Raw genomic sequence first — 25114 nt, 5'->3', positions numbered from 1 at the left:
GACTGGGTGGTCAGGGAAGGCCTTTCCGAGGAGGGGATGTTTGAGCTGAGATTTGAAGGAATAAGCCAAGTGATGATTGGGGAAGAACATTCTGGAGAGTGGCCCGTGAACTTGAGTCTGAGGACCACAGAGGTTAGTGTAGTGTAGTGAGTGTAGGAAGGGAGGGTTTGCATGGGGAAACCTTGGCCCACATCCTTGGTCCCCAAGAAGGGGTTTAAGGCTGTGCCCCTTGCCGGTCACCACCCCCCAACTGCAGGGTGGATGCTTCTCTGGCCTTCCAGGCTGAGGGCCTCAGCAGCAGGGACGGGGGAGGAAGCGAGTGAGTATCCATCCCCTGGGCTCAGGGATACTGGCAGCAGTGGCAAGGCCACGCGGCCCTGCTGCTTGACCGCATTGCGGTGGCATCGTCTGCTCTTTAAAGGGGTGGAGACATGCGTCCTTCAAGCTGAGTCCCTGTGTGACTGGCCCCTGTGGAGGCAAGCTGCCTCGCTCAGAGAGCCACCTCCACCCCCTCCTGAGAGCTCTGCTGGGGGCCAGGTGCTCTCCCCTCTAGGGGGAAGTGCTGCTGCTCAGGCCACAGGGCCGTGGGGGGATGGGGAGACCTCCCTCCCACCTCAGCAACTCTCCCCTGGCTCACAAGGGGCTTCCAGCCCTACACTAGGATGCTCAAATCAGGTCCCCAGTGAGGCTCTGCTCCTCTCTGCAGCCCTGTCCACCTCAGTCCTCCTCCTCCAAACCCAAACACACAGGCCAAACAATGCGAAATGGCTTGTTTCCAAGGACACAACTCACAAGGTACTTGTACTTGTGGCCTGCTGTTTGCCTGTTGGCATGTGAAGGAAGCTGTTTCTTAATTTAAAATGTCCATTAATTCCCGCTGGCTGGAGCGCTACCCCAACAAAACTTCTGTTCATGGCCGGTTTAAGCTTGGTCACTCAGAGGGGGTGGGCCCAGCTGTGTTTGCCCCATCAAAAGGTGTGCCCAGGGCAACAGGCACACTTAGGTCTTGCCATGGCTTGAGAGCATATTCTGTCTATAAGGAGGCACTGGATCCCCACGGCCACCTTGGCCAGGCCCATGGGGAGCCCACAGTGCTGGGGTGGGGGGGTGGGGGTGATGTCCCTTTGCTGAGGCTCTTTGAGGTCTCTACAGGAGGAAACCCCATTTCACTACTACCTCCAGGCCCTTGGTGAGTCGTGCCAGGCATCCGACAGGAAAGAACCTTTTGTTCTGAGCTTGTAGAAAGTCTGAGCTGGACTTGTTATCTACTCTCAGTGCTTCCTGGATAGGGGGGCCTGGACGGGGCTGCGCTAGGGGCTGGCTCCCTGTCTCGGCAGTGGTTCCTTCCTCTCTTAGCCACTGCGGCTGGGGAGGCTGCAGTGGCAAGGTCTAGGCCTTCGTGAAAGGCTGGTGAGAGCTGATATTTATCTTTAGGCTGCTGATGGGGGAGGTGGGTGTATGGGTGTGGGTGGGTGGTAGGTGGCACAGTCTGGGAAAGGTCCCTGGCTTGGGAAAAGGGGGCACATCACCTAGTGTGTGTCTGTGTGCACGTGTGTGTGTGTACGTGTTGGGGTGTGTGTGCTGCAGAACTGAGGAGGCAGTGAATCCAGCCTCCCTGCAGAGTGACACCTCCACCTTCCAGGTTGCGAGGGAGGGCGAGTCCCCCGGGGTTGCGGGAGCGCCGAGGAGGGCCAAGCCCTGGGCCACGTCTGACACCTAGTGGCCACCTGAGCCCGGGGCGGGGCGAGGGATGAAGGTGGGAGGGAAAGGAAGGGCGTGGAGCCAGGGAATCTGGAAGCGCGGAGACCAGGCCGGAGGAGGGTGGCCGTTCACCGGTACTCCCCCTCCCGTCTTGCCCCGGGTCGTGCCTCGGCGGACCAGGCAGCCCACCCCCACTCAGCGTCGCCCGCGGCCTCCGAGTCCGGCCTAGACTAGGCGGCCCCCGCACCCGCGGGGCAGCAGAGCCCCGTACGCCCCCGAACGCGGTGGACCCCGGAAGCCAGGTCGTGAGGCCCGCATTCGAAGGTTACCCGAGCTTGGGTCCGGAGGCCGGGTCGCTGTAGCCGCGGGTCTCGTGCCGCAGCCCCTATCACGCTGGGGTCAAGGTTCGGGCCTGGTGGGGCCCCGAAGCCAGACCAGGCACCATGGGGAACCCGGCCCAGTCAAGGGTACGCGGACCCGCCGGGGCACTTCCGGCCCCCGCGCCCCCCGCACGCCGCGTCGCCAGCCTGGCCGCCAACCCGTCGCCGCCGCCCGGTTGCCATGGCGACGTGGTAGCGCGGCCGGCAGAACCGGCGGGGCAGCCCGGGCGCGGCGCGGGCGGCTCGTGGGCCAGTCGGCGGCGCGGCGCGGAGCAGCGAGGACGAGGTCCGGGTCAGACGTCCGGCCAGGTAGGCGGCCCGGGCCGGAGGGGGCGAGCCGAGCCCCGGCGGGGAGTGGGGAGGAGGCCCGGCTGTATGCCGGGGCACCATGGGTTTAGGGGTGCCGGGCCTGGGGCGGGACCGCACCCGCGCCGGAATAGGCCAGGATCCCGGCGCCGCAGCCAGTCTTTCTCCTGTCCTCTCCTGCCGCCAATCTGACTCACTGCACCTGCTTTCCCTGGGCTCGGGGCCCGGAGCCCGGCCCGACAGTAAAGAGCTCGACGCGCTAGCTGTCGGCCGTTGGCCCCGGCCTGCCTCTGCGCCTCGTCTCTTTGGAAGTTAGAACGGAGCGGCTGGGAACCGCAAGTTTATGTGTCGATGCACGGTTAATGTTTTGCCATATTCCAGAGACCAGGCAGGGTAGAAGTGCAGCAACCGACATTTGCCACACCTGAAACGGAGCTGCCGAACTGCTTCTAGTGGCCAGGCCTCCCTCCCTCTGCCTCTTTCCTTTGGGGTGAGGTGTCTAGCTAGGAGGTCCCTTCCTCATTCTTCTGGAACACCCCCGGCCTCTTGGTGGGCGAGGAGTCTCCCCTTTGGGAAATCCTTTCCCCTCGGGTTGGCCGTGGTAGGCCCTGAACTGTGGGTACAGGGGTTGGAGAATTAAGAGGGGGAAGGGATCTGCTGCTGCCTCTGACACCTGGGTATGGGGGGGCACCCCCCGGTTGTCCTGAACCCCAGGGCACCACAGAGAGGAGGATCCAGGTGGACCCCGAAGTCCCAGCTATATCTTTAGAGGCTGGCACCCCTCACAGGTCTTTCTCCCTTTTGGTTGCCCCTCTCCTCTTTCATGCCACCTTGGCTTTGACGATTTTCTGACTCATTAAATGAAGCTCTATCTTATCTGGGTTCTGTTCCTTCGTTTTCATAGCAAAATCAAATAAAAAACCCACAAAGCTTTGCTACCTTCTCATACATATCTTGATTTCTTCTGTGCAATTGGATTGAGGCAGAAAATACAGGCAACTTGTAAATGCCAAGGGGAGCCCCATACACAGAAAGGGCTGCTACAACCTCCCACCCCATCCCTGGGCAGGAGGGGCCTCCAGGACCTGAGTGGAGGCTTTGCTTGTCCCACTGCTTCCCTGCCTGCGCCATCTTCCCTTGGGCGGCTTCTAATACAAAGTGGTTCTAACGCTAGAAGACTTCGGTGGAGGAATTCACCCCAGATCCAGGGCTTTCTGCCCAAGTGTGGGGATTCTTGGTAGGCAGAAGGGAGGGTGTGCACTTATTAGAGGGAGTCATGCTGTCTGCTGCCATCTGGCCGTCTACAGCCCCAAACCTCATGTGTCAACAGCTTCTGAACTGTGACTCTTTCTAAGGTGCTGTTAGAAAAAGATTTAGTTTTTGTGAGATTGCTGTTTACCTGAATGCCTACTATGTGGCCGGCAGTGTGCTAGCACTGGTACATACTCTGCTTCATCTTTGCTACAGGCCAGTAAGGTGGATCTCAACACGCCCCTACCTTTTGGAAGAGGAATCAGGCTCATAGAAGGCTCTTGGCTCCCTGTCATGAACAGTGGGGCTGGCTTTGAAATCACATCCATCTGACCAGGGCTGCATTGTGACATTCTCCTTCCTCCATTAAAAAAAAAAAATAAAGATAATTGTATTTTACAATCACAACAGTATAAAGACAAATATAATCCAGGCTGGATTAAAAAATAAAATATTTTATTCAATCCTAGTTTGTTTTTTCTTATGATTTTAACAGAAATCAACACCTTTTTTTGTGAGTCCCTACAAGTATTGAGAGCCCTGACACTGAGCCCCTGGACCTAATGGAGAACTGGGCTCTGTGTCTGACCTCAAGCTTCCTTCCTGGGGGTTACTTGGGTGCCAGTGGTAAAAGAGTACCCCATCTAACAGCCCAGCCCTCATTTTGCCTCATCTTTCATCACATTCGAGGATATTCCAAGACAATTGAGTCGTTTACCCCTTGTACCCAAGAAAAGACCTAGCCCCCAACAAAATCTTTTCTAACCCGATTAAAACGCTGCTGCCGATAAGGTCTGCGGCCAGGCCAGGCTCCTGCTTCCAGGCTGTGGACGTGTGTGGTGTCTGGTCCTCATAATGAGATTAGGCCTGGTGGCCTTTCAGTGAAGCCCCCTGGGCTCAGGGAGGGAGAGGGATGCTTGTTGGCACGTTCAAACCCTGCGGCAGCTCCTAGCCCTGGTGGTTCAAGTTAAGTGGAGTCTGACTGCAGGTGTGTGGGGGCAGGTGTGTGACGGTCACAGCCTGAGATTCCAGAAGCTGCCAGAGACCCCAAATCCCCATCCTGTGCTCTGACAGGAAGGAGGGCAGCCGAGTAAGGGTCCACATGAGCTCGCACAGGTGCTTGGTCTGGAGGGCCAGGAAGCCTTTGGGGTGCAGGTGGGCTGCTTCCGGGCCCTTGACGTTGCTGCCTGCATGGTTCTGGGAACACAGGAGGCCACAAAGCTGCCAGTGTTCTGAGGTACCACCATTAGGAAAGAGGGAAGGGTAAGAGAAGGAAGCGCAGGGGTAGGATTCCATGGCATTTGCTTACTAGGGAGTGAATCCCAACTGATTTCAGGGCTAGCAGACTCACCCACCGTTTGTGGGTGAGTCGGATTCCAACCAGAGTCCTCGCAGTATCTTCTCTGCACCCCTCGTTGTTGGAAGCAGCTCGTCTGTGCACAGAGATGTGCTGTCAGTTACAATGAACCGCAGAAGTGATGGGCAGCTACGTTGCTGAAGGGGTCTCAGCTCATTTTCCGTGAAGCACAGAACCTGCTCGGAGCTTTGTCTTTTCGGTCTATCTGGATTTTTTTCTCTTAGAGCTTATTGGCTGTGAGGCTCCCCTGCCCGAGGGGGACTGGTCTGGCTCCTTTGTGTTTTCCTGTCATCCCTCATACTCAGGTTTAGAACCACCTTCAGACTGGAAGGTGCGACAAGGGGACTGCTTAGGCTTCGCTGAGTCCGTGGTCATTCTTTATCTCTGACTTCCTCTGGGACACCTCGTTACGGGGGTGAAGTAACCAGGAGAGATGCCTCTGGAGCAGCTGTCATGAAGATCCTGCAGTAGTCTGTCCCTGTCGCCTCTTCTCTCTAACCTGCCCGTTTCTACCTGTAGCCTTTTCTCCCCAGAAAGCCCATGGGGGCCACCAATGCTTGAAGTAATGGTGGGTGTGAGCTGCCTTATTAGAGTGGGTCCTCGAGGGGGTGAGGCGGGCCCAGGAGGATGGCATGGGAGGGGAGAGGCTGTCCCAGGGCCGTGTTTCCGAGCAGTCAGGTCCTCTGAATCCTGGCTTCAGTGCCGAGGAAGCTTTCCAATCTCGCCTAGTTACTGGCGTTAGAAAGCGTAGAGCCACACCCCTTAGTGGGCATCCCCTGTAGGATGGCCACTCCAGCATGAATCCAGAGTGCCCAGTGGAGTTTAACGCAGGGGCCCTTTACTCTAGAATCTGCCTCTGCTCTGCATCCTGTCTGCAAGGCCCAGGAAGGCGGGGGCCACGTCTCGTCTCTATGTTCCAGCATCCAACAGTGTGGTACTGCTTTGCAGGCACTTGATAAACAACTGAGTTGAGCAGTTCTTTGCCACGGATGATTTTGGACAAGTCATTTATCCTCTTGTCCAAAATCATCTGCAGCAGAATCCTCTTGGGCTTCTCTGGTGGCTCATACGGTAAAGGATCTGCCCGCAATGTAGGAGACCTGGGTTCGATCCTTGGGTTGGGAAGATCCCCTGGAGAAGGAAATGGCTCCCCACTCCAGTATTCTTGTCTGGAGAATTCCATGGACAGAGGAGCCTGGGGGGCTTTAGTCCTTGGGATCCCAAAGAGTCGGACAAGACTGAGCGACTAACACCTTCACTTTCACTATTTATCCTCTTTGAGTCCCAATTTACTCACGTGTCAAATGGGGGTAATACTCCTGTTACCATCATAGATTATTGTGAAGACTGAAAGAGAGAACTCAGGAAGAGCTGAGTACAGAGCAGGGCTCCCGCCCTTGAGGCACAAAAGCTCACATCTCCAGGCTACCACCTCAGGGTGCAAACAGCACTAGGGTTCGGACTCCTAGGGGACTCAGGAGGTTTTCAGTGAGGACATTAAAGCCACGTTTTGTCATCACACTGTTGCCTCGTGTTTTCAGCACCACCAGGTAAGCCTCCATTTCTCAGCAGCTGCTGGGTGTCCTACAGTTTTTGTTTTTTTTCGGGCACAGCTTGCAGCATGTAGGGTCTTAGTTCCCCAACCAGGGATCAAACCTGCGCCCTCTGCACTGGAAACTTGAAGTCTTAACCACTGACTGCCAGGGAAGTCCCTGTCCTACAATTTAACTCAGCACTGACACTACCTAACTGGAGACAGGGTTAGATCTCAGAGGTTAAGGGCTTAGTCCCACGAGACTGTCCCCTGACCCCATTCAGATGCTAACTGCAAGTCCAGGTAGTCACCGGTGCTGCTGACTAATAGGCTACAGATCAGAGCTTCCCATGACCCCCTTCTCAGGTTCAGTTCATTTGTGGACGTGTTCACCAACCTGGGAGCTCTCCAAACCCTGTCCTTTGGGGGTTCAAGGAGGCTTCGTTATACAGGTCCGACTGATTAAATCATTGGACGTTCGTGGCTGAACCCAATCTCCAGCCCCTCTCTCTCCCCAGAAGTCAAGGGCAGGACTGAAAGTTCCAACCCTCCAGTCACAAGGTTGGTTCCCCTGGTAACCATCCCCCAGTTTTCTAGGGGCTTTATTAACATAGTATAATATTAACATAACAAAAGAAACGTTTAAGGCTTTCTTCACATTGAAAATTCCTAGGGTTTTAGATGCTCTGTTGCATACATTTCTTATTATAAATCAGAGTACCATGGCTAAGAAGAGAACTCCCACTTCTGCCCATCTCATGATGAGACCAGTTGGGAAGGGAAAAAGCTGGCTGTGGCTTGCGTCACAGCAGAGCGGCTCAGGACCCAGGAGTGCTGTTCTCTGCAGCCCTGAGCCCCGCTCTGTCCTCGCTGTCTAATGGGAGGGCAGACTGGCAGGTCAGCTGGGGCAGAGCCCATTCTTTCTGTTCTTCCTAATTCAGAGCTAATCAGATTCTGACTGTGCCCCGGGCTCTCAAGAGGAATCTAATAAAGGAGAGGAGGACAGCATCTCTCTGTTCAGAACAGTTTTCCTGTTGGAGTCGGCGCAAGGGATCAGATCCCAGAGGACACCCAAGGGGGAGGCGGATGCAGTCCCTGCCTGCAGGGAGCTCACAGGGCTCCGCTGCAGAGAGGCCCATGTGGGCTTAGCTCAGGGCAGGACCGGGGTAAGTAAGCCCTAGGCCAGCCTTGGGGACAAAGCGGTGAACAAAATGCCCATTTCAGGTCGTGGGGCAGGAAGCGCAGGGGAGCATGAGGTGGAGGGGTTACCGCCAGGTTGCGCTGTCAGAGCTGTGGCCTGGGAGCACCTCCGCCAGTGGACTTGGTAGGAAAACAGTGGGGGCTGTGGGTGGAAACCCGCATGGCGTTAGTTAAGGAGTTGGCATTTGACCATCACGTGTTGGTGGCCCTTTGTGCCTGGAGGGGCAACAAGACTGGGGAGCTGGCTTTGTCCCTGTCCCTGTGGGTCAGGCAGATGAGGGTAGGGAGGGTAGGGAGATGGGGGCAGAAGTTCTAGCCCTGCTGGGTGGCGGCAATAAAGGTGGCTGGGAGGGAAGTGCTGGCGAGGCCTGGGGGAGATGGCCACACTGGCGACCTGGGGGTCAGGAGAGGAATGTGGCTTTGGATGTGTGGACCTTGCAGTGCTTGGGGGATGTCCAGGTAGACGTGTTAGTGGACAGCTAGAAACGGGGTTCAAATTTGGAGGAGAGGCAGACTGGCACTAGGGTTAGCAGTCTCCAGCGTGGGTATTGAGCTGATGATGAGCAAGCGAGAGTTCCTGAAGTGTGGCATCACTGTGTCCAGGGCTTCTGGAAGCAGGCGGTGCTTCGGGAATGTGTTTTGACAGAATGTATCCAAAATCTAAAAAAGAACCTAGCCCTTGCTGAGGATCCCATTTAGGAATTAGGTGTGCAGCGATGATAACCTAGTGTTGTCTAGAAAGCTGGCTAAATATTTAACAACAGGAGGTAAGGGATTGGTTAAAATATGAAACTGTCATGTAATAAGACAACCATGATGTGGATGTATGTTCACTGACACGAAAAGATGTGCGTGGTCTAGAATTAAGTGAAGAAAGGTTAAAAATTGGTACGGTCATGTTTCTGTAAAAGAAAGTATGAAAAGGATATAAATCAAAACACTGATTACTTGTAATTTCTCTCTTTTGTTTTTGTTTTTGCTTATCTGTATTTTACTACAGGGAGTGGGTTATCAACACTGCCTGCCCGGCCCCCACTTTAAAAAACGGTGGCATTGCCAACAGTAGTCCAAGGTGGCCGAGGGAAGTGGGGGTAAAGATGGTCCGCTTACCAGGAGGACACGGCCTGATCGACCAGACGCTAGTTCTCTTGAGCTGCACAGGGTAGAGGATGAAAAGTGAAAGTGAAAAGTCAGTTGCTCAGTCGCATCCGACTGTTTGCGAGCCCACGGACTGCAGCCTACCAGGCTCCTCTGTCCACAGGGTTCTCCAGGCAAGAATACTGGAGTGGGTAGCCATTTCCTTCTCCAGGGGATCTTCCCCACCCAGGGACTGAACCTAGATTTGCTGGCAGATTCTTTAGTGTCTGAGCCACCAGGGAACCCACTGTGCTCAGTATGTATTAGGAGGGATCCCACAATGTGTTAGTCAAACCTCTCTGCTCAGCTGCTGTTCTCTGCCGGTAATAAGGAAGAGGGTGTTTCCAGGGCCACTGGGAGAGGCTGGGGCAGTGCAAGAGGCGAGCCAGGGGAATGGAGCGCTGGGCCCTCTGGGAGCCCTGGTGGAGCCTTTCTGTGGCCATAGGACGCGGGCACCGAGGCTATACTTGCTTATTCACTGCTTCCTCTCCTCCCATCCCCCCTGGCTGCCACTCCCGCCCGAGTGTGGGAAGAACCAGCAGGTTCCGGGTGAAGAGCTGGCACACAGGCCTGTCGGAGCTGGGGCTTGGCTTTGGCGACAACCAGGCCTGGGCAGAGGAGCCAGGAAATGGCTCCCACTGGCCCCTGGGCTTGGCTTCCCCAAGCCCCATTGAGACCTCTCCCCTCCCACCTGCCCCCATTCCTTGTCTGCTGGGTGGGAGCAGTGACACACATGCTCTGGCACCGAACCTTGTGAGCTACGTTGCAGGGCTTACCTTGCAGGGCTCAGTTCAGGAAGCCTGGCTTGGGAGCAGTGCAGGCCCACCACCCCAGGTGTGGCAGGGAGGAGCAGGCGGAGGCAGGAAGGGAAAGGGCTGCTTGAAGGCTCCTGTCTCCCACGTCCTTTCTGGCAAAGCAGCTCAGAGCACATCCCTCTACTGGCTGCTGCCACGCTGCTGGGGGCTGCTCTGTTGGCAGGACTTCTCTCACCTGGGGCTGGAGCTGAAACAGCAGGCAAGGGGGAGTCAGGCTCCCATTTCTCACCCCAGATGCCCTTTATGGTTCATCTGGAGGAAAAACTCCTGCATCTTCAAGGAATGTGCTCACTTCTCTGTATTTCACCCATGAACCCGACCTGAGAAAACCCAGGGCCTCGTGAAACAAAGCACTGCCGTGGGGCCCTCCTGCTCTCCTCAGAATGTGGAGGACCTTGACTTGCACCCTCACTGCAGGTGGAAGTGCAGCCAGGTGTGGTCCAGTTCTGCAGGAAGCCAGGCCCCTCCCGTTGGATGCTTGCTACATGAGCACAGAGGCCGGGGAGCGGGCTGAGAGGGAGGAGGCAGGCGGGCACGGGGCGGATCTTTGGAGGCTGTGAGCCATTCTTCTGAGCTCTTCCATCTTCTCCGCAGTAGCCGCCTCAGCATGGAGGGCCCTGCCAGCCCAGCACGTGCCCCCGGGGCGCTGCCCTACTACGTGGCCTTCTCCCAGCTGCTGGGCCTGATCGTGGTGGCCATGACTGGTGCCTGGCTTGGTATGTACCGAGGCGGCATTGCCTGGGAGAGTGCCCTGCAGTTCAACGTGCACCCCCTCTGCATGATCATAGGCCTGGTCTTCCTGCAGGGAGATGGTGAGTCTCTGGGTGACACCACCTGGGAGCGGGTTTGAGGGACCCTTTCACCCCAGAAGCTGGCTCAGAGCCTGGGGACACTGGGAATCCAAATCAGGGCCCCCTGAAGCTGCTGGGTGGCAACTCCATTCTGACTTAAACGTGTGTGTGTGTGTGCTGGGTGGCAACTCCTTTCTGACTTAAAAGTGTGTGTAGATGATGGACTTGGCAGAGCTATAGCTCCTCTCTCTGGGGTAGGATCCAGGCTGTGGTTGGCCATGCACTCTGACTCAAGGCCAGGAGGCCATGGCCTTCTCCTTCTAGAAACAAGAAAACTGGATCTATCCATTTTTCCTCGAGGTGGTCCTGGTGTCAGCAACCCCTTCAGCAGCAGGATCCTAAGAGGCGTTCCCCAGGCCCCCTGGCCCTGACCACCTCAGCCGGAAGAGGGGAATTCACTTGGGATCACAAGGTTCTGCTTTGAGAACCAGGGGTTTCCCAACCAGGGAGCCAGCTTGCTAAACGTAGTGAATATGTGATCAGGGTGCTGGACAAACTGAAGACCATCAAAGCTAAGGGGTGAACTCAGAAGTACGTGGCACCTTGGTGTGCCTGCTTCATGAGCCTAAAACAGCCTGGAATACCCGGGGACAGCTGATAAGAAGGTGCGGGGTGGGCGCGCCAGGGCGCAGGAGCCTTGTTTTCTTCCCCCTTCCTGTGGCTGGGGTACCTGGACAAGCCCTAGACTCAGGTCCCCTCTTCAGCCGAGGGTGTGTCTCCTCGCTGCCCTGGCCGGAGGGCTGCGGGCTGGGGTTAGCGCGCTGACCTTCCCTTTCTCTCGGCCCACAAGCCCTGCTGGTTTACCGCGTCTTCAGGAATGAGGCCAAACGCACCACCAAAGTCCTGCACGGGCTGCTGCACGTCTTCGCCTTCGTCATCGCCTTGGTGGGTGAGTTGGGGGTCGGCGCGCCCTTCCTCCACCTCTGCTGACTTGGGGAAGTAGCTGCTTCACTGTCCAGTCCCTGCCCCTCCCCAGCAGCCCCCCAGGTAGGGACACTGGGTGTTGGCAGCCACCGAGCCGGGACTGGAGCCCAGAAGTCCCGGCCAGGCAGGTTTCCCTCGGGTCACCGCATCCCCTCAGTCCCCATCAGCCTTGTCCTCTCTACCCCCGCCTCCCGCCAGGCCTGGTGGCGGTGTTCGAGCACCACAGGAAGAAGGGCTACGCCGACCTGTACAGCCTGCACAGCTGGTGCGGCATCCTGGTCTTCGCGCTCTTCTTTGCGCAGGTGAGTCCTCGCGTCCCCACGGTGGCGGGGAGGGGCAGGGAGCAGGGCCCGAACCGGCTGCGGCCAGGTGTGCGCCCGCAGGTGCGCCCAGGGCGTCCCCGGGCTGCGCGGAGCGGGCGCAGCTCGGTCCCCGGCAGCACCTCGCCTTTCCTCCCAGTGGCTCGTGGGCTTTAGCTTCTTCCTGTTCCCGGGCGCCTCGTTTTCTCTGCGGAGCCGCTACCGCCCGCAGCACGTCTTCTTCGGCGCCGCCATCTTCCTGCTCTCGGTGGCCACCGCCCTGCTGGGCCTGAAGGAGGCGCTGCTGTTCGAGCTCGGGTGAGCGCCCCCTCCCGGCGGCTCTGTGCGGTGCGGCCGAGCAGGGGCTTTTCTCCCGGGGCGGGGCGGGGCGGGGCGGGGCGGGGCGGGGCGGGGGGCGGACTCGGGCTTGGGACCCCAGGGCATCTTTCCGGCTGGGGGGAAGGGCACTGGGTTTAAGGGCGACGCCTCAACCCCGCAGGACCAAGTACAGCATGTTCGAGCCCGAGGGCGTCCTGGCCAACGTGCTGGGCCTGCTGCTGGCCACCTTTGCCACGGTCATACTCTACATCCTGACCCGCGCCGACTGGAAGCGGCCCCTCCAGGCGGAAGAGCAAGCGCTCTCCATGGACTTCAAGACGCTGACGGAGGGCGACAGCCCCAGCTCCCAGTGACGGGCGCCCCATCCTGGCCCCTCCTGTTCCGGGGGCCCAGGCAGGTGTCCGTCCCGCAACCGCCGCTGAGGGTCCGGGCAGGGCTGGGCACAGCGGAGGTAGGGGGGAAGTCCTCTCTGAGCGCAGATTTTTGGGATTCAGGCCCCCTCCGCTTCCCGCTCCTCGCTGCTGCTGCTGTCGTTGTTAGTCCTGAGCACGCGTTCCGGCCCCCCCGCCCCTGTTGCCACCCGACTTCCTCCCCAAGATGGAGCAGCTTTGGGAAAGGCTCTGGGCCTAAATGGGTCCGAGAGTTGGGGGCGCTCCCTTCTCGAGGCCGCAGCGAAGCTGAGACTTGTTTTGTGTGACCCCGAACTCCTGCCAGGAGTCTTGCGGCCCGAAGGACCGGCTCTCTGAAAGGGCCCAGCCTTTGGCAGCGGAGCTAGTGACATTATATGTGAAATATGCTGGTGTCAGGGCCAGGTTCCCCAGGAGAGGGGAGGGACTCCCTGGGACTCTCTGGACCCAGGCTTTGGCACAGCTGCGTTCTGGAGCCTTCCCTTTCTTTAACCCTTTAGCCCCCAGGCGGCTTTGCCTTGGGGGCCGTAGACTTGGGACAGACTTGTCGTGAGCCGCTTCAGAGGGCAGCCCAGAGAAGAGGCTGGAGGTGGGCTTGGGTGGGCGCTGGGCCACCTGCAGGGGCTTCTGTCCCCGCTGGGCCAGGCCTCCGCTCCTGACCCTCAGAGCTCACGGGAGGCTGCTCTGACAAGAGGGCACAGGCCTTTTCTCATTAAACAAAAAGCTGCCACTAGAAAAGGATAAGGTGCCCCCTTTCGATTTCCATGAGGAGGGTTCGGGAGGACAGTCTCCTCTCCTACCTGCGGCCGGTCTTTGCAGGAAATTGGGACCAAGACGGAATCAGATTAACCCCCCCACAACCCTGTGAGTGTGTAACGCTGTTAGCTGAGTGCTGTTTGCCTTCGGTCTCGAGATAACGTGATTAGAGCATTGATCTGCGCTTCTTGGACTTGGCAAATGCTCTCTCCTTGTTTTCCTCATTTTCTGGGCTTTGAGGAACATGACGCAGTTTCAGACAAGACAGAGTCGACTTAAGACATTAATAAAATTTCCAGTTCTGACTACCGTTTTTCAGCAGCTGCCTCTCCCAGCTAAATGCTGCCTTCGAGAAAAGGGGCTCATCTCCTCTAATACTCGGATTCCTACAACTCGGCCTTTGCTGTGGGTCCCGCCTCAGGCGATGCTGCTCCTCAGGGCAGGTGGCGGAGGTGGGCGCCCTCCCCAGCAGGGCTGCCTGCTCCCCACCCCACCCCGTGGCCGCTCCGAGCTCTGCTGCGGCTGGCCACCCCCGCACACCACCGCAAGCCGTTTACACTGTTCTTTGATCGCCTGGTATAGTTGATGTTTACACGTGGGAAAACTCCACCTTAGACAAACGACCAGAGTAGGATTGTGTATCTCTCTTGCCAGAAGGGCACAGAGAGAAACAGAACCTTGGATTTGCAAAGAAAAAAAAAAAAGTCTGAACACTGGCCTGTTTGCCAAATCATATGCTGGATAACTAATAAGCCAAAAAGGCACCCCCCTCCCCACCTGCCCCAGCCAAGCTGATCCGTGGTGGCTTGTTTTATTTTGCCTGTGGCCAATCTTCGATGAAGTCCAGTGTAGTGCTGGTACAACAGATGATTCAATAAACGTCTACAGCAGATCTCTGGCCTGTTATCTTCATTTCCTGCGGCAGTAAAAGGAGCCAGCTCTTTCAGCAGATACGTGAAGTTTGCCTACCAGGGTCGAGAGAAACTGCATATCCCCAGGCTGGGCACAGAAAGTAAAGTGACTCATGCCGTTTATCACTTCAGAGCACTACAGGCTCTGAAATGGTCCTCGCTCTGGACCCCAAGTGAGGGAGGCTCTTCCAAAGGGTTAGAGAAATTCTGTTCCCAGACAGGGTGTCCAGGAGGGTGGAACCGCAAGAGCCTGATGGGACCTAGGCAAGAAGTTGCCCTGCCTCTTCCATTAACCTTTTTTGTTTTAAAAATGTCTCAAAAAATAAAAATATGTCTCTTCATTCCTTAAGAAGAAGAGCGAAGCTTTGAGAACAAGCTGAGATTCTACTTTAGATCAATCCCCGAGGGTCAGGCAAATGTGTTTCCAACGAAGCTGGGTGTGACCTCAGATCTCACCGGGATGCACCATGTGCTCCTGTCACTTAATGGAAATTTACCTGGGGGCTCACTATTGAAAGGGACCCTACAGAACATCCTCTGGTAAGGTTAAGTCATCCTTCGGTGACATTGATTCTTACTTCCCAGCACTCTGTTTTCTGTATCAAATCTGGTGTTTAGCGTGTCTGAGCCAGAGCTTGAGAGGTCTTTGCTTGATACATCTGTAGCGCCTCCTGAATCAGGGTGTCTGTGTGGACCTTCGTCTGCTCATCAGCCTGAACATGTGGCCTGCCTCATGTCATGAGGTGACCTCGTGGTCAGGTTCAGGGGTGGCTGGCTGCGAGGGCAGAGGCATCCCGACCCAGCAAGTGTGCCCTCTCTCTTATGGCTTCTGCACCAGCTTCTGAATTTTAAGGGTCTCTGTGCTTGAATATTCAAACGATGCCAGAATCCAGGCTGCCTCTCTCTCCAAGGCAGATTGCCTACCCATTGGGTTGGGAACCTCGAGAGGTCACAGAATTCTCTTGCCCATGGCACAGTTGTGTCTCCGAAGGAATACAACTTCGGAGCTCCCATTTTTAAAGGTGAAAGAAGATGATGCTCCGTTTCCACTCAGCCTCGGCCTGTGGGAGTGTGCCTGCCCACGTGCACGTGTGCACAGCCGTGTGTCAGACTACAAAGAGCACCTGTCAGGGAATGAAAACAGCAAGGGGAAGACCTACTAGAGTGTTACTGAGGGCACGGCTTCCTGCCGCTCGAGTGGCTCTGTAGTCTGGTTCAGAGCCAACAACTGTTCAGAATTAGCTTCGTAGAATTCCTTTTACCTTTCATCCATTGCCTCAGGAATCCTTAAAAATCTTTTTTTTTTTCCCCTCCCAACCACTTATCCACTTATCGTTTCTGCTCAGGCTGAACTTCCAGAGTTCTCCGCTCTTTGAAGGCAGTTCTAGCGCCCAGATTGGGATGACCGCACACCTGGTGTTCTCCTGCTTCCCAGTTGGGTGCTTTGAGGGAAATGGATGTAGTGACACAGCAGAGATGTTTGTTCATCACAGTCTGGTGTCGCGAGAAGTGGTCTCCTTCCTTGCTTGTCCCTGAAGCAGACAGACAGGTCGCAGCTGGGCGGGAAAAACCCATGACTCTGTCCTTGAGGAAAGGTTTTGAGTTTCCAGCCAGTTTCCGGAAATCTGTACCCTCTCCACAGTGTAGCTGCCTAGTTCTCTATATGGTGAGGACTGGAAATTTCTGACCAGATTTCTTTCTTTTTTAAACTGTATTTTATTTTCGGCTGCACCAGGCCCTCGTTGCTGCGAGTGTAGCTACTCCAGTTGCGGTGCGCGGGCTTTCTCTTCATCGCAGCGGCTTCTACTGTTGTGGAGCAGGGGCTGGGCGTTCGGGCTGCAGTTGCCCCACAGCACGTGGATCTTCCAGGGCCAGGAACTGAACATGCGTCTTCTGCTCTGGCAGGTGGATTCTTAACCACCAAAGGGAAGTCCCTTGGCTGGACTTCTGAAGAAAAAAATATCACTGGAAGCAGTGGGCTTCCAGCTTTAACCAAGTCAGCCTTGGCAACTATAACTGGTGCTGTCCCCCTGCCCCAGGCATGCAGTGTCTATCAGCTCTAACGGGCAGCCTTGGATTTTGGGACGGTAACTGGACTGAGGTGTAGCCTCAGCTATTAAAATCAAACAAGGAGAGGAACTCAGTGTTCCCTTGGCCTGGCTGGAGAGACCTTTTCCATGGAAGAAAGAGCCTCCTCTCTTTCTCAATGAACGCAGTGGGCCTTGGCTGATGGGCCCTCAGGACTGTCTTGTCCAGGGTTCTCTCGAGCCCCTTGGTGTCCAGCTCTCAAGAGAGCTCTGTAACTTCTCTGAATGAACAAGAGCCCCAAGGGGTGACTCTAAACATCCCATAAACGACCAGCCAAATCATTAGGAATTGGGCCCAGCCAGCTGTCCCTGGGGGAGGCATCCTTAGCATGGTGGGCCTCGGAGACGGTGGCCCGAGTCAGCTCCTGGAGAGGTACTGTAATGAAAGGAGAAAGCACCACAACACCATGTTTTTCCAAGTGTTACCCATTTATAAATAAGTACATTTGCTTTCATACATACAGTTCATTGTACAGATGGCGATCTGTATACATGGGCAGGAAATTGCATTCATTTAACTTTTCACATCTATCTCACACAGCTCACATGTACAGACAATAAAACTGCTCAAGCAAGGACAGCAAAGGAAAATGTCTTTCCTTATACACAGGGGGCTAGATGCCTCTGTTGGGTGTGGGACCTCCCCACTGCACGAGTTCACAACCGTGTGGTGTTCAATATATCAGGATAGAGAACAAACATGCATTGGATAATATACTGTACAGAGAAAGTCCTTTACATCTGAGTTATAGAAAACCTAAAGGAAAACTAAGTGCATTAAAGCTTTTTCCAGCAAGTGTCTTGAAAGGACAGCAAAGAGGAGGAAGAATCAAAATCATGTTAGTACAAATCACTCTTTAATTGTAGACTGTACAGGTCTGTACTAATTAAAATCATCTTGGATTTGGAGGAGACAGAACAGAGACAAAGATGCTATGCTGGATGGAAAGGAGGCCAAGCCTGAGAATGGCACCTGCCCTGAGCCTGACGAGGAACTGGCCCCACTCAGCAGGAATCAGCCAGAGGAAAAAAAAAATAGAAATGAAAACACCTCCCCCCCCACAAAAAAAAAACCAACCCAAACTGGAACAGGAAGTGTAACTTACAGGATTTCCAAAATAACCCGTGAAGGAAGCAGAGATCTGGAGCCAGCATTTCTAATTTTTTTTCCAGTAAGTTGGTTCACAATAAGGCAGGTACATTCAAGTACTGAATTTTCCAGAAATAACTCTGTCTGGTCCTGGGGACCAAAGGGATTGAGTCGAGTTCCCCTAACCAGGTGTTCTGGTTAGTGATTAGGCAAAAGAAAAATCCAGCCAGCGAGTGCTACAGCAACAAAGCAGCTAGGCTCCTTCCTTTCCACAGAGTAGGCGTAAAAAAAAACAAGAGGGATGTTGGTCTGCACCTGTGTGTCCAGCAAAAACCTGACAGGTCAGCTTAGCAGAGATATCACAGAGTCAGCAGGAAGAAATGAGATGGAACGGGTGAGGAGACATGTAAGTTAACACTTGATTTTTGGTGTCCAATTACGTGTTCATTTGGTACTGACTTTCAAAGCTCTGGCTGTGGCCATCAGCTGGCCGCAAGCATCTCAGGGTGGTTCAGCTGCTGTGAGGCACTGGACACCGAAATGCAGGTTCCCAACACTTCAGCCCTTGAGTGGTCTGTATTATAAAAGTTGATGAAGACCCAGTGAGTATTCAAGTACCTTTGCACAGTGGCTCCACCAGCCCCGTTGTGCTTGTGTCCAGGCCCCCAGCCAGCCACCTTGTCTTGGGAGCAGCCAGAGCGGAGTTCAAGGCATTGCATGGTGAAGGTTTCCATGACACGTCTTTGTAGGTAGCTCCTACCCCTAAGCCCTTTGTTCATTGTTGTTAGTCATGGTAGATGGTCAGTCTGGAATTCCTAGAGAAGGAAGAGAAAGCCCTACCTCCCAGTGCGCACGCCACCACCACAGGCCTGGCGTGGGAGCAGCGGCAGCTGCCTCTGCGGGGTGGCTTTTCAAGAAGCAGGCAGCCCAGGGACAGACAGGCGGGGTGGGGGTGGGGAGGCTGGGATGGGGTTGGGCACACCCTGCCCCACGGGGGTGCCTGTTCCATTTTTGTGGCAAAGATTCAGTGAGCAACAGGTGTTGTCCAAGGCAATTCTGCAGTAGAAAAATAACTTTGAATTCTTTGAATCGAACCATCCAACTGTGACACCTCTGGAGTTATACAAGTTGGAGGCCGAGAGGAACTGAGAGGGTGCTCATGGGGAAGGGAGGGGTCTTCTACATTCCCATCCACCCACCGGAGAGAGCAAGGGAGATCTGGTCAGCCTACCCCGTCTCTGCCTGGCTGAAGGTCCAAAGCAGGTAGTGTTCAAAGAGTGTATCCTGCCACAACTGGCACAGATGTGTGGAGACCCCTTTCCAGGACTTTGTTCCCTCCTTCCTGGGTCCTCTGAGCCTACGGGCCTGCCTGTCGGCCTGGCTGTGGCTCCCCCGAGATGCAGCTGGTCTTTGCTACCAGACAAGCCTGGTGCAGAGCCACAGTGACACCTAGTGGTGAAGTGTGGTGAAGCAAGGTGACATCCACAAAAAAACCCCACTGACTAAAATCTAAGGAAAATACTAATGGATATTAAATTAGATATGGATTCATTTTTCTATTGGGTACATCTCTGGGATATAAAAATACCAATATTTAGAGACGGGGGTTCATAAACTACTGTACAATATAAGGACCGAGAATACCTTTCTCTAAGCTGTTCTGTTTACAGTAACTTAGGAAAGTGTTTAATAATCCAGGCTTAACTAAATTAGCAAACTCATATCTCTGGACAACAACCTTGGGTACTGTACATGATTCTAATTCGTGGAGTTTTCCTGAGCCTTCAAGTTAAACACGTCTAGAAAGAAGGGCACGTGGGAGAGGGACGGGAAGGGTTTGTGCTCTATTAACTTGGGACTTTTAATAGTGCACGTCTGCAACCCGGAGAAGATACAAGAGCAGATACAAAATGGTCTCCATTTTGTCCATGCCAAATTCTCATGTTACACAGGGTTTTCCCTTTACTTTGTAAATAAACATTAATTTTTAATTGTTAATTGTGTGCCTTACTGATCCAGTAAATAAAGTAACCATGTCTCAGGAGTCCCTAAGAAAATTGCTGGAAAAGCACTTTAAAATCACTGCAAATATTTTTTGTCTTTAAAAAGTCTTAATCTTTTTGATGCTTATATACAAGTTATTTCTTGTGCTATAAATGTTGTGATCCACTGCTTTCTTGCTTTCTTTTTAATCCCTTTGAAAAACACAATAAAAGACAAGGGAGCTTTTGCCATTTTCTAATGAAGACATTACTCACACTTAAATATCCAGTTACTTATCAGAGTTACAAATTCAAACAATAAAGTGCACCCATTATAGACACGATGTGATGGAAACCCATTAGTGCAAGAATTCTGGGTGAGTGGAAGGTACTATTTGATGAGAAACCTGTAAGCTGAAGTCTGTCACCGCTGTCTCCGTCTCAGGGTGATGTGAAGTGGGTGAGTGGAACTTACCAGGTTGATCTGAAAAACGTCCCCCCACCTGAAGCCAGACATGGATGCCAGCAAGTGAGGGGGCATCTCTAAGATACAGTACTAAGATCATCCCGTGGCAGTGAAGTAGCAAAACAGGGCACAGGCAGTCTGCTGACAAAGAAGAGCTTTGCCTCCTGCTCCAGTAAGGTCCAGCTGGCACTTTTTAGGCAAAAACAACCGGCGCCCAGTAGTGGCATTCACGCCCTCTTACAATGGCCACAAAAAGACTGTATTTTGACTGTTGACAGCTTAGGTGTTTTGTCCAAAAAGGCATGGACCCTAAACCTGTCTGCCCTAAAAAATCCTAAGAGACATGCTCGGGAGAAGTGGCGTCGATGGCATATTTATAAAACTACAGAACCTGCTCACCCACTCAGGCAAGAGCAGGTGGTATGTGTGGTGCTGTGAATAAACAGGGGCACTTTTCTAACGGACACTGAGAAATTCTCAAGATGCGGCAGCAGCTCCTCAGTGAGAGGTGGTTAAGAAGGGTGAGATGCAAAGGGCCCAACAGGGCTGAGACCTGGACAGAAAATGCTGAGAGGCTGCTGGGCTCCTGGTCGTGGGCTGATGCCACAGCTGTGCATTTCATCATCTCGGTGAGAGAGAGAGGAGAGAAGAGACACTGATGTCCGCTCTGGGCTAGCTGAGTGGGAGATAGTCCCTAAAAATCAGAGAGTGGACAGAGTCTGGGTCTTGGACCAGCCCTGCCGTTTACTTCCAGCACAGAGACACACACATCCTGGCCTGTTCCAGGCTTGCGGGGGGGAGGGGTGCATCTATTTGGCAGAATCTATGTTAGTACAGAAGTGTTTCTGATTTCAGCTTCACGGTCCCCATGACTTAACACTTCTTTCAGAGGACACTTAGTATTACAAACAGGTCTGGTCACATCTGGATTTCTGTTCAGGAAACTGCCCTTCCTGTAGCCCTTTACTAACAAGAGCAGAAAGATTCCTGTAATAGAGAACAAATTCCCTTTTGTTTAGTTTTAGATGTTTAGTTTGTTAATTTAAGAGCTGACGAACAGTTGCTACCGGGCCTGTGCTAAGGCTTTGGTTCCAGAGTTCTTGTTGCTGGCCTCAGTCACGCAAAAGGACTGGTTAGCAAATGACCACAAGACACAGGCGATGGGTGCAGGTTATGGAGTCAGAAGGCTTACTGTCCATCTCATGCTCTCCCCCAGAGCGCTGAAAGGGGTCTTTCTTCACCCTGAAACACTTTACTGTATCTGGATTTTAAATATCACTCCTGAGATGTCCCTGGCATTCAAGTGGTTAAGACTCTGCACTTCCACTGCAAGGGGTGTGGGTTCGATCCCTGGTCGGGGAAGCAAGATGCCACGTGATGAGTGGCAAAAAAAATAAAAACATCCACCCCGCGCCAAACACTCCTACTTAGGAAAAAAAAATAATTCCTGTAATGACAGATAATGAAACCACGGTGGGTGGAGTTGTGACCACATCTGCCACGGAATGCAATGGCCCTGGGTGCAAGCTCTGGGAATCAGTCTTACCATCCCCAGAGGACTCAATTTCCTTTTTAAGGAACCAATTCTTCACTAAACCATCTGGGTTTTTTAAAAAAAAAAAAAGAGGACCAGTAGAACAAAATCTGGCTCTAGGCAAAGATCCAACTGACAGGAATGCCACGCCAGTCAATCTCTGGGGAGAACATATATACTCTGCCTGGAATACGACCCTCAGTGACACCTCAGGGTCTAACAAATAGATTTCTCCAAGATAAGAACTTTCTACAGCCTTTCACTGAGAATCCAGAACAGTTTTTTTCTCTCTCTCTCCCCATATACTTATTTATTCTCTCCCCCACTCATGGAAAATCCGTAGCGTTTAATGGTTAATTTGGCTAAAAACATAAAAAGAATAGCTCGCAGTGAAGTATTTTAAGAACATGTATGATTCCTATTCAATTTCCTCGGCTGACTGAAATATTAAAGGGCTGGTTGTTTCCTGAATGTTCCTACCATGCCTCTTGGGCAATCCATGGAGTGACATTTCAAATAAGTGTATTGGTGTTTTCTTATGTCTTCTCTTTCTCCTCGATCCTTTACCCCCATAGGGACACCAGCAATAATCTAAATGAACATTCTAGACTTGACAGCCGCAGGGACCTGGCGGTCCGGGGGGAGGAGACCACGGCACAAGAATGCTCTGGGGTGGGGAGGGCTGCTATTTGGATAACACTGGATAAGAATGCAAAGGCAGAGGGGCGTCACACTCTTTCTAAAAGTTCCTAGAAGAAAACGAACGTGAACATCTCATCTCATTTTCGTAAAAAAGGAAAAAGACATTTTACACAACAAGAACATCAGTGAAAGCGATTGTCTCGTGGAAAAAGCCGACCAGCGCATCTGATCTCCCTGGGTTGAAGCTCGCGGGCACAGCAATCTCCTCGCTGGCGTCTGAAGAGGGAGAGAGCGTGTGGCTGGGGCACGGACCAAAGAAACCCAAGTCCCGGCTCCCTGGAGGCCAGCTTCTCAGTCGGCTGCATGCAAAGGATTTTGGCACGTGGGCTGCCACCTCTGAACACCACGCAGAAACTACATGAGAAATTAAGCCAGAGAACTACCTCGGATGTGGGAAACCAAGCCTGAAGATGTGCAGTGAAAACATATGGGTCTCACTCCAACACACGTCTTTTAAACATTAGACTCCACAAACGGTCTCTTTGGTTTGATAGGGGATGTCTGCCCTTGTCGAGAGTCCCGGGACAGCTGTCTGTACAGGTTGTCCTGGTAGGCCTGAGCCACAGGGAGGGTCCGCGCCACCTTCACGTCAGGGTAAGAGGAGGCCTGGCTGACTCTCTCCAGCAGGTCTCCGCGGGACCCGTTTGCCAGCATCCCGTGGGGGCTGTAGTAATCGTCCTCCAGCAAATGGCCATTCTGTGCATTGTTGGTCTTGTTATAAAAGGCGATGTTGCTGATGGACGACGGTGGGCTGAAGGACTCAGGCTGGGGCAGGCCGCCTGGCGACGTGGGGCTGAGAACGGTATCCACGGATGACACCGCCCAGGTCCGATTCTGCTGGTGAAGGTGGGGGTACTGTTGGGTCCGGGCTGTTTTATCTATGATCCCCATGAATGGTGTGGTCCTGGATCGGGTGGGCTCACTAGGGTAACCTCCCTGCGTGGGAGACACTGGCGACAGCTCGTCACATGACCTATCGTACGCCGGTTTCAGCGGAATCTCCATCTGCTGGATGGAGGAGGGTGGCCGGAAGGTAGGCGTTAGGCTGGAGGCAGATGAGATACTATTGCTAGATGGAGAGAAACGCAGGCCTACGCTCTGGGAGTGCAGCAGTGGCCTGGGAGTCGGTGGGTGGGGTTTGATTTCACTGGGGTTGACACTAATAGGTCTCCTGATTAAATGCGACACGTCGGGGGAGCCTAGCTGGCTGGAGGAGCGCTCCAGGTCCAGCTTTGAGTGGCACACTGGGTAATAGGATGCGGACTGGCTGCGCCCAATCTGGGGCGTCTGGCTGTATCTCATGCCGCCCCGGTAGGCGGACGAAGGTCGCTGGGGAAGGTCTTCCTTGGCCAACCCTCCATGCTGGCAGATGGCACCTGCACTCAGGCTGGCCTGGACGTGCTGCACGGGTCTCCCGTCCCCTACGATCCCCCCAATTGACCCCTGATAAACCAGCCGGCTCTGACTCACTCCTATGTCTCCTTGGGAAGACTGGTATTTACTGGCCATTGAATGGGCCACTTGGCCATACGCCCCCGTGGAGATGACGGTGCTTGAATGCACGGCCGAGCTGGGCTGGTTGCTCCTCACGATCTGGGCTTTGGCCGGCTGGAGCCGGAGCCCAGGCTGGGGCACAGCCACGGGAAGCTGGGGCATCTGGTAGGGCCGCTGGGCCATCTTGGACAGCGGAGATTTCGGTCTGCCAGGAAGCTGACTCACATTTGTTTCTTGCTGATAGCGCACGGGGGAGCCTGACTGGGAACGGTAGACACTCATGCTTTCCGCTGGAGGGCTGGCCCGGTACTGGGGGCCTCTGCGGAGAGGGGAAGGGGGCGGGCTCGGGTATTCCTTGCCTGGCCCTCCCACAGGAGGGGGGCTGAAGCGGTAGGAGCCGCCCTGATGAGCCGGGGAAGTGTGCGGGGGACTAGGCCGATAGTGTGAGTTCTGGTGAGTTGGAGAGAGCGCGGGTGAGCTGGACTGATAGCTCTGCCTGGTGGGAGAGCCTACGGAACTGCTGGACCGGAAGTCAAAAACCTGATGCGAGCCGAGGGGCGAGCCGGAGATGTAGGCTGAGTCCCGGGGGGCTGGGGAGGAGGGTGGGCTCTGGATGATGGGGAGCCCCTGGCTGGGCCGAGCCTCCGTTTGGAGGCCGATGGACACATTCTCCACGTCCTGTTCCAAGAACTCCTCCTCGAGTATGTCCTGTACGGAGTAGATGTCTTCGTGCTGGGGTTCAGGCTCTGCTTCCTCTGGGAGCTGCTGCTGCGGAGGCTGCTGTTGCACCGGCGGCTGCTGCTGCATCTGTCGACACTCCTCCTCCACCCGCAGCAGAAGCCGCTGGATCTCACGGTTGTTTGGACACAGCTTGATGGCCTCGTTCAGGTCCTCTAAGGCTGCTGCAAACTGTCTGCTTGACGAAACGTAAACACAGGAACTGGAGTTATTCTGAATCACAGGAATCACCAGGAGCTGAGGGCCTGGTCGCGGTCTCAGAGAACTGTTAGCGCCTGAGTGGGGTGGGGTGCAGGTGGGGGGCGTCCGGGGGCTTTGGTTGCATCTGATTTGTAAGGAAGGAAATAGGCAGGCTGTCATTCCGGAAGAGCCCAGAATGATTCCCTAGCTCCTTCAGCCTCCATCTTCCTTCTGGCCTCTCTGGGATCAGTGGAGAAACGTCCCCATTTGGTTCAGTCCAGCTAGGCCCTTCAGGAAGTGTCTCTTAGTGCTCAAATGCACACCAGGTAGTCTGAGGGTTGGGTGGGGTTGTCATTTACAGGGTCACTGTCAATTAGCTTAGGAACAAATCAGTAACTACAATATTAAAGAATCTTGCTGATCCAGCAGAATTTTTTCTTTACATTTTGGCCCCAATTTTCAGGCCTGTTCCATCCCAGGCAAGAACCCTGTCCTCTTCTGCCCTGTCTACCTCTTGCCCCGCTGCACTGTGGCTCCTCCACTTGGCTACGGCAGAGCTGGGCAGGTATCAGGTTTGCTGGCTAGGAAACTCAGACTATCGTTTACAAACAAGGACACAAACTGTCAGAGATACTCCCCTCCGCTCTGTCAACCTCGCCCAGAAAAGGGGCAG

The 25114-nt window shown here is 54.3% G+C and overlaps 3 protein-coding genes and 1 long non-coding RNA gene across 16 annotated transcripts in view; 1 reads left to right on the top strand and 3 right to left on the bottom strand.

Annotated features, from left to right (window-relative positions):
- Positions 1 to 2144, bottom strand: part of ACE (angiotensin I converting enzyme) — a 40214-nt gene extending 38070 nt beyond the window's left edge. Inside the window, exon 1 of the mRNA XM_070773732.1 lies at positions 2031 to 2144. The gene's annotated coding sequence lies outside the window, so the exon portion shown is untranslated. The remainder of the gene's footprint in view (positions 1 to 2030) is intronic.
- Positions 2145 to 2298: 154 nt separating this feature from the next.
- Positions 2299 to 14149, top strand: CYB561 (cytochrome b561). Of its 4 annotated transcripts, none has more exons than XM_019982365.2 (6): positions 2299 to 2390; positions 10276 to 10493; positions 11323 to 11421; positions 11655 to 11758; positions 11916 to 12073; positions 12255 to 14149. In XM_019982365.2, the coding sequence occupies exons 2-6, from the start codon at positions 10289 to 10291 to the stop codon at positions 12445 to 12447; spliced, it is 759 nt and encodes a 252-aa protein (XP_019837924.1). In that variant the 5' UTR covers positions 2299 to 2390; positions 10276 to 10288; the 3' UTR covers positions 12448 to 14149. The 4 variants fall into 4 exon arrangements, with proteins under 4 accessions (XP_019837924.1, XP_019837925.1, XP_070629839.1 ...); XM_019982366.2 differs by having other exon boundaries at positions 2304 to 2390; positions 10279 to 10493; XM_070773738.1 differs by lacking the exon at positions 2299 to 2390 and adding an exon at positions 7500 to 7695 and having other exon boundaries at positions 10279 to 10493.
- On the bottom strand, positions 8692 to 10282 carry LOC109574372 (uncharacterized). Of its 2 annotated transcripts, XR_011562106.1 has the most exons (3): positions 10002 to 10282; positions 9643 to 9868; positions 8692 to 8882 (listed from the first exon to the last, which is right to left on the bottom strand). It is a non-coding gene; the product is annotated as an uncharacterized lncRNA (long non-coding RNA). The 2 variants fall into 2 exon arrangements; XR_002183082.2 differs by having other exon boundaries at positions 9643 to 10282.
- A 2516-nt stretch (positions 14150 to 16665) lies between the features above and the next one.
- Positions 16666 to 25114, bottom strand: part of TANC2 (tetratricopeptide repeat, ankyrin repeat and coiled-coil containing 2) — a 364370-nt gene continuing 355921 nt past the window's right edge. For all 9 annotated transcript variants that reach the window (XM_019981630.2, XM_019981634.2, XM_019981631.2 and 6 more), the window contains one exon: positions 16666 to 24436. In XM_019981630.2, the coding sequence (XP_019837189.1) occupies positions 22483 to 24436 (1954 nt within the window). In that variant the 3' untranslated portion in view covers positions 16666 to 22482. The remainder of the gene's footprint in view (positions 24437 to 25114) is intronic.

The sequence above is a fragment of the Bos indicus genome, chromosome 19 (genome assembly GCF_029378745.1).
Source record: "Bos indicus isolate NIAB-ARS_2022 breed Sahiwal x Tharparkar chromosome 19, NIAB-ARS_B.indTharparkar_mat_pri_1.0, whole genome shotgun sequence".
Taxonomy (NCBI): domain Eukaryota; kingdom Metazoa; phylum Chordata; class Mammalia; order Artiodactyla; family Bovidae; genus Bos; species Bos indicus.
Note: the sequence above shows the minus strand (reverse complement) of the source record. Positions and strands in the feature narration are given on the sequence as shown.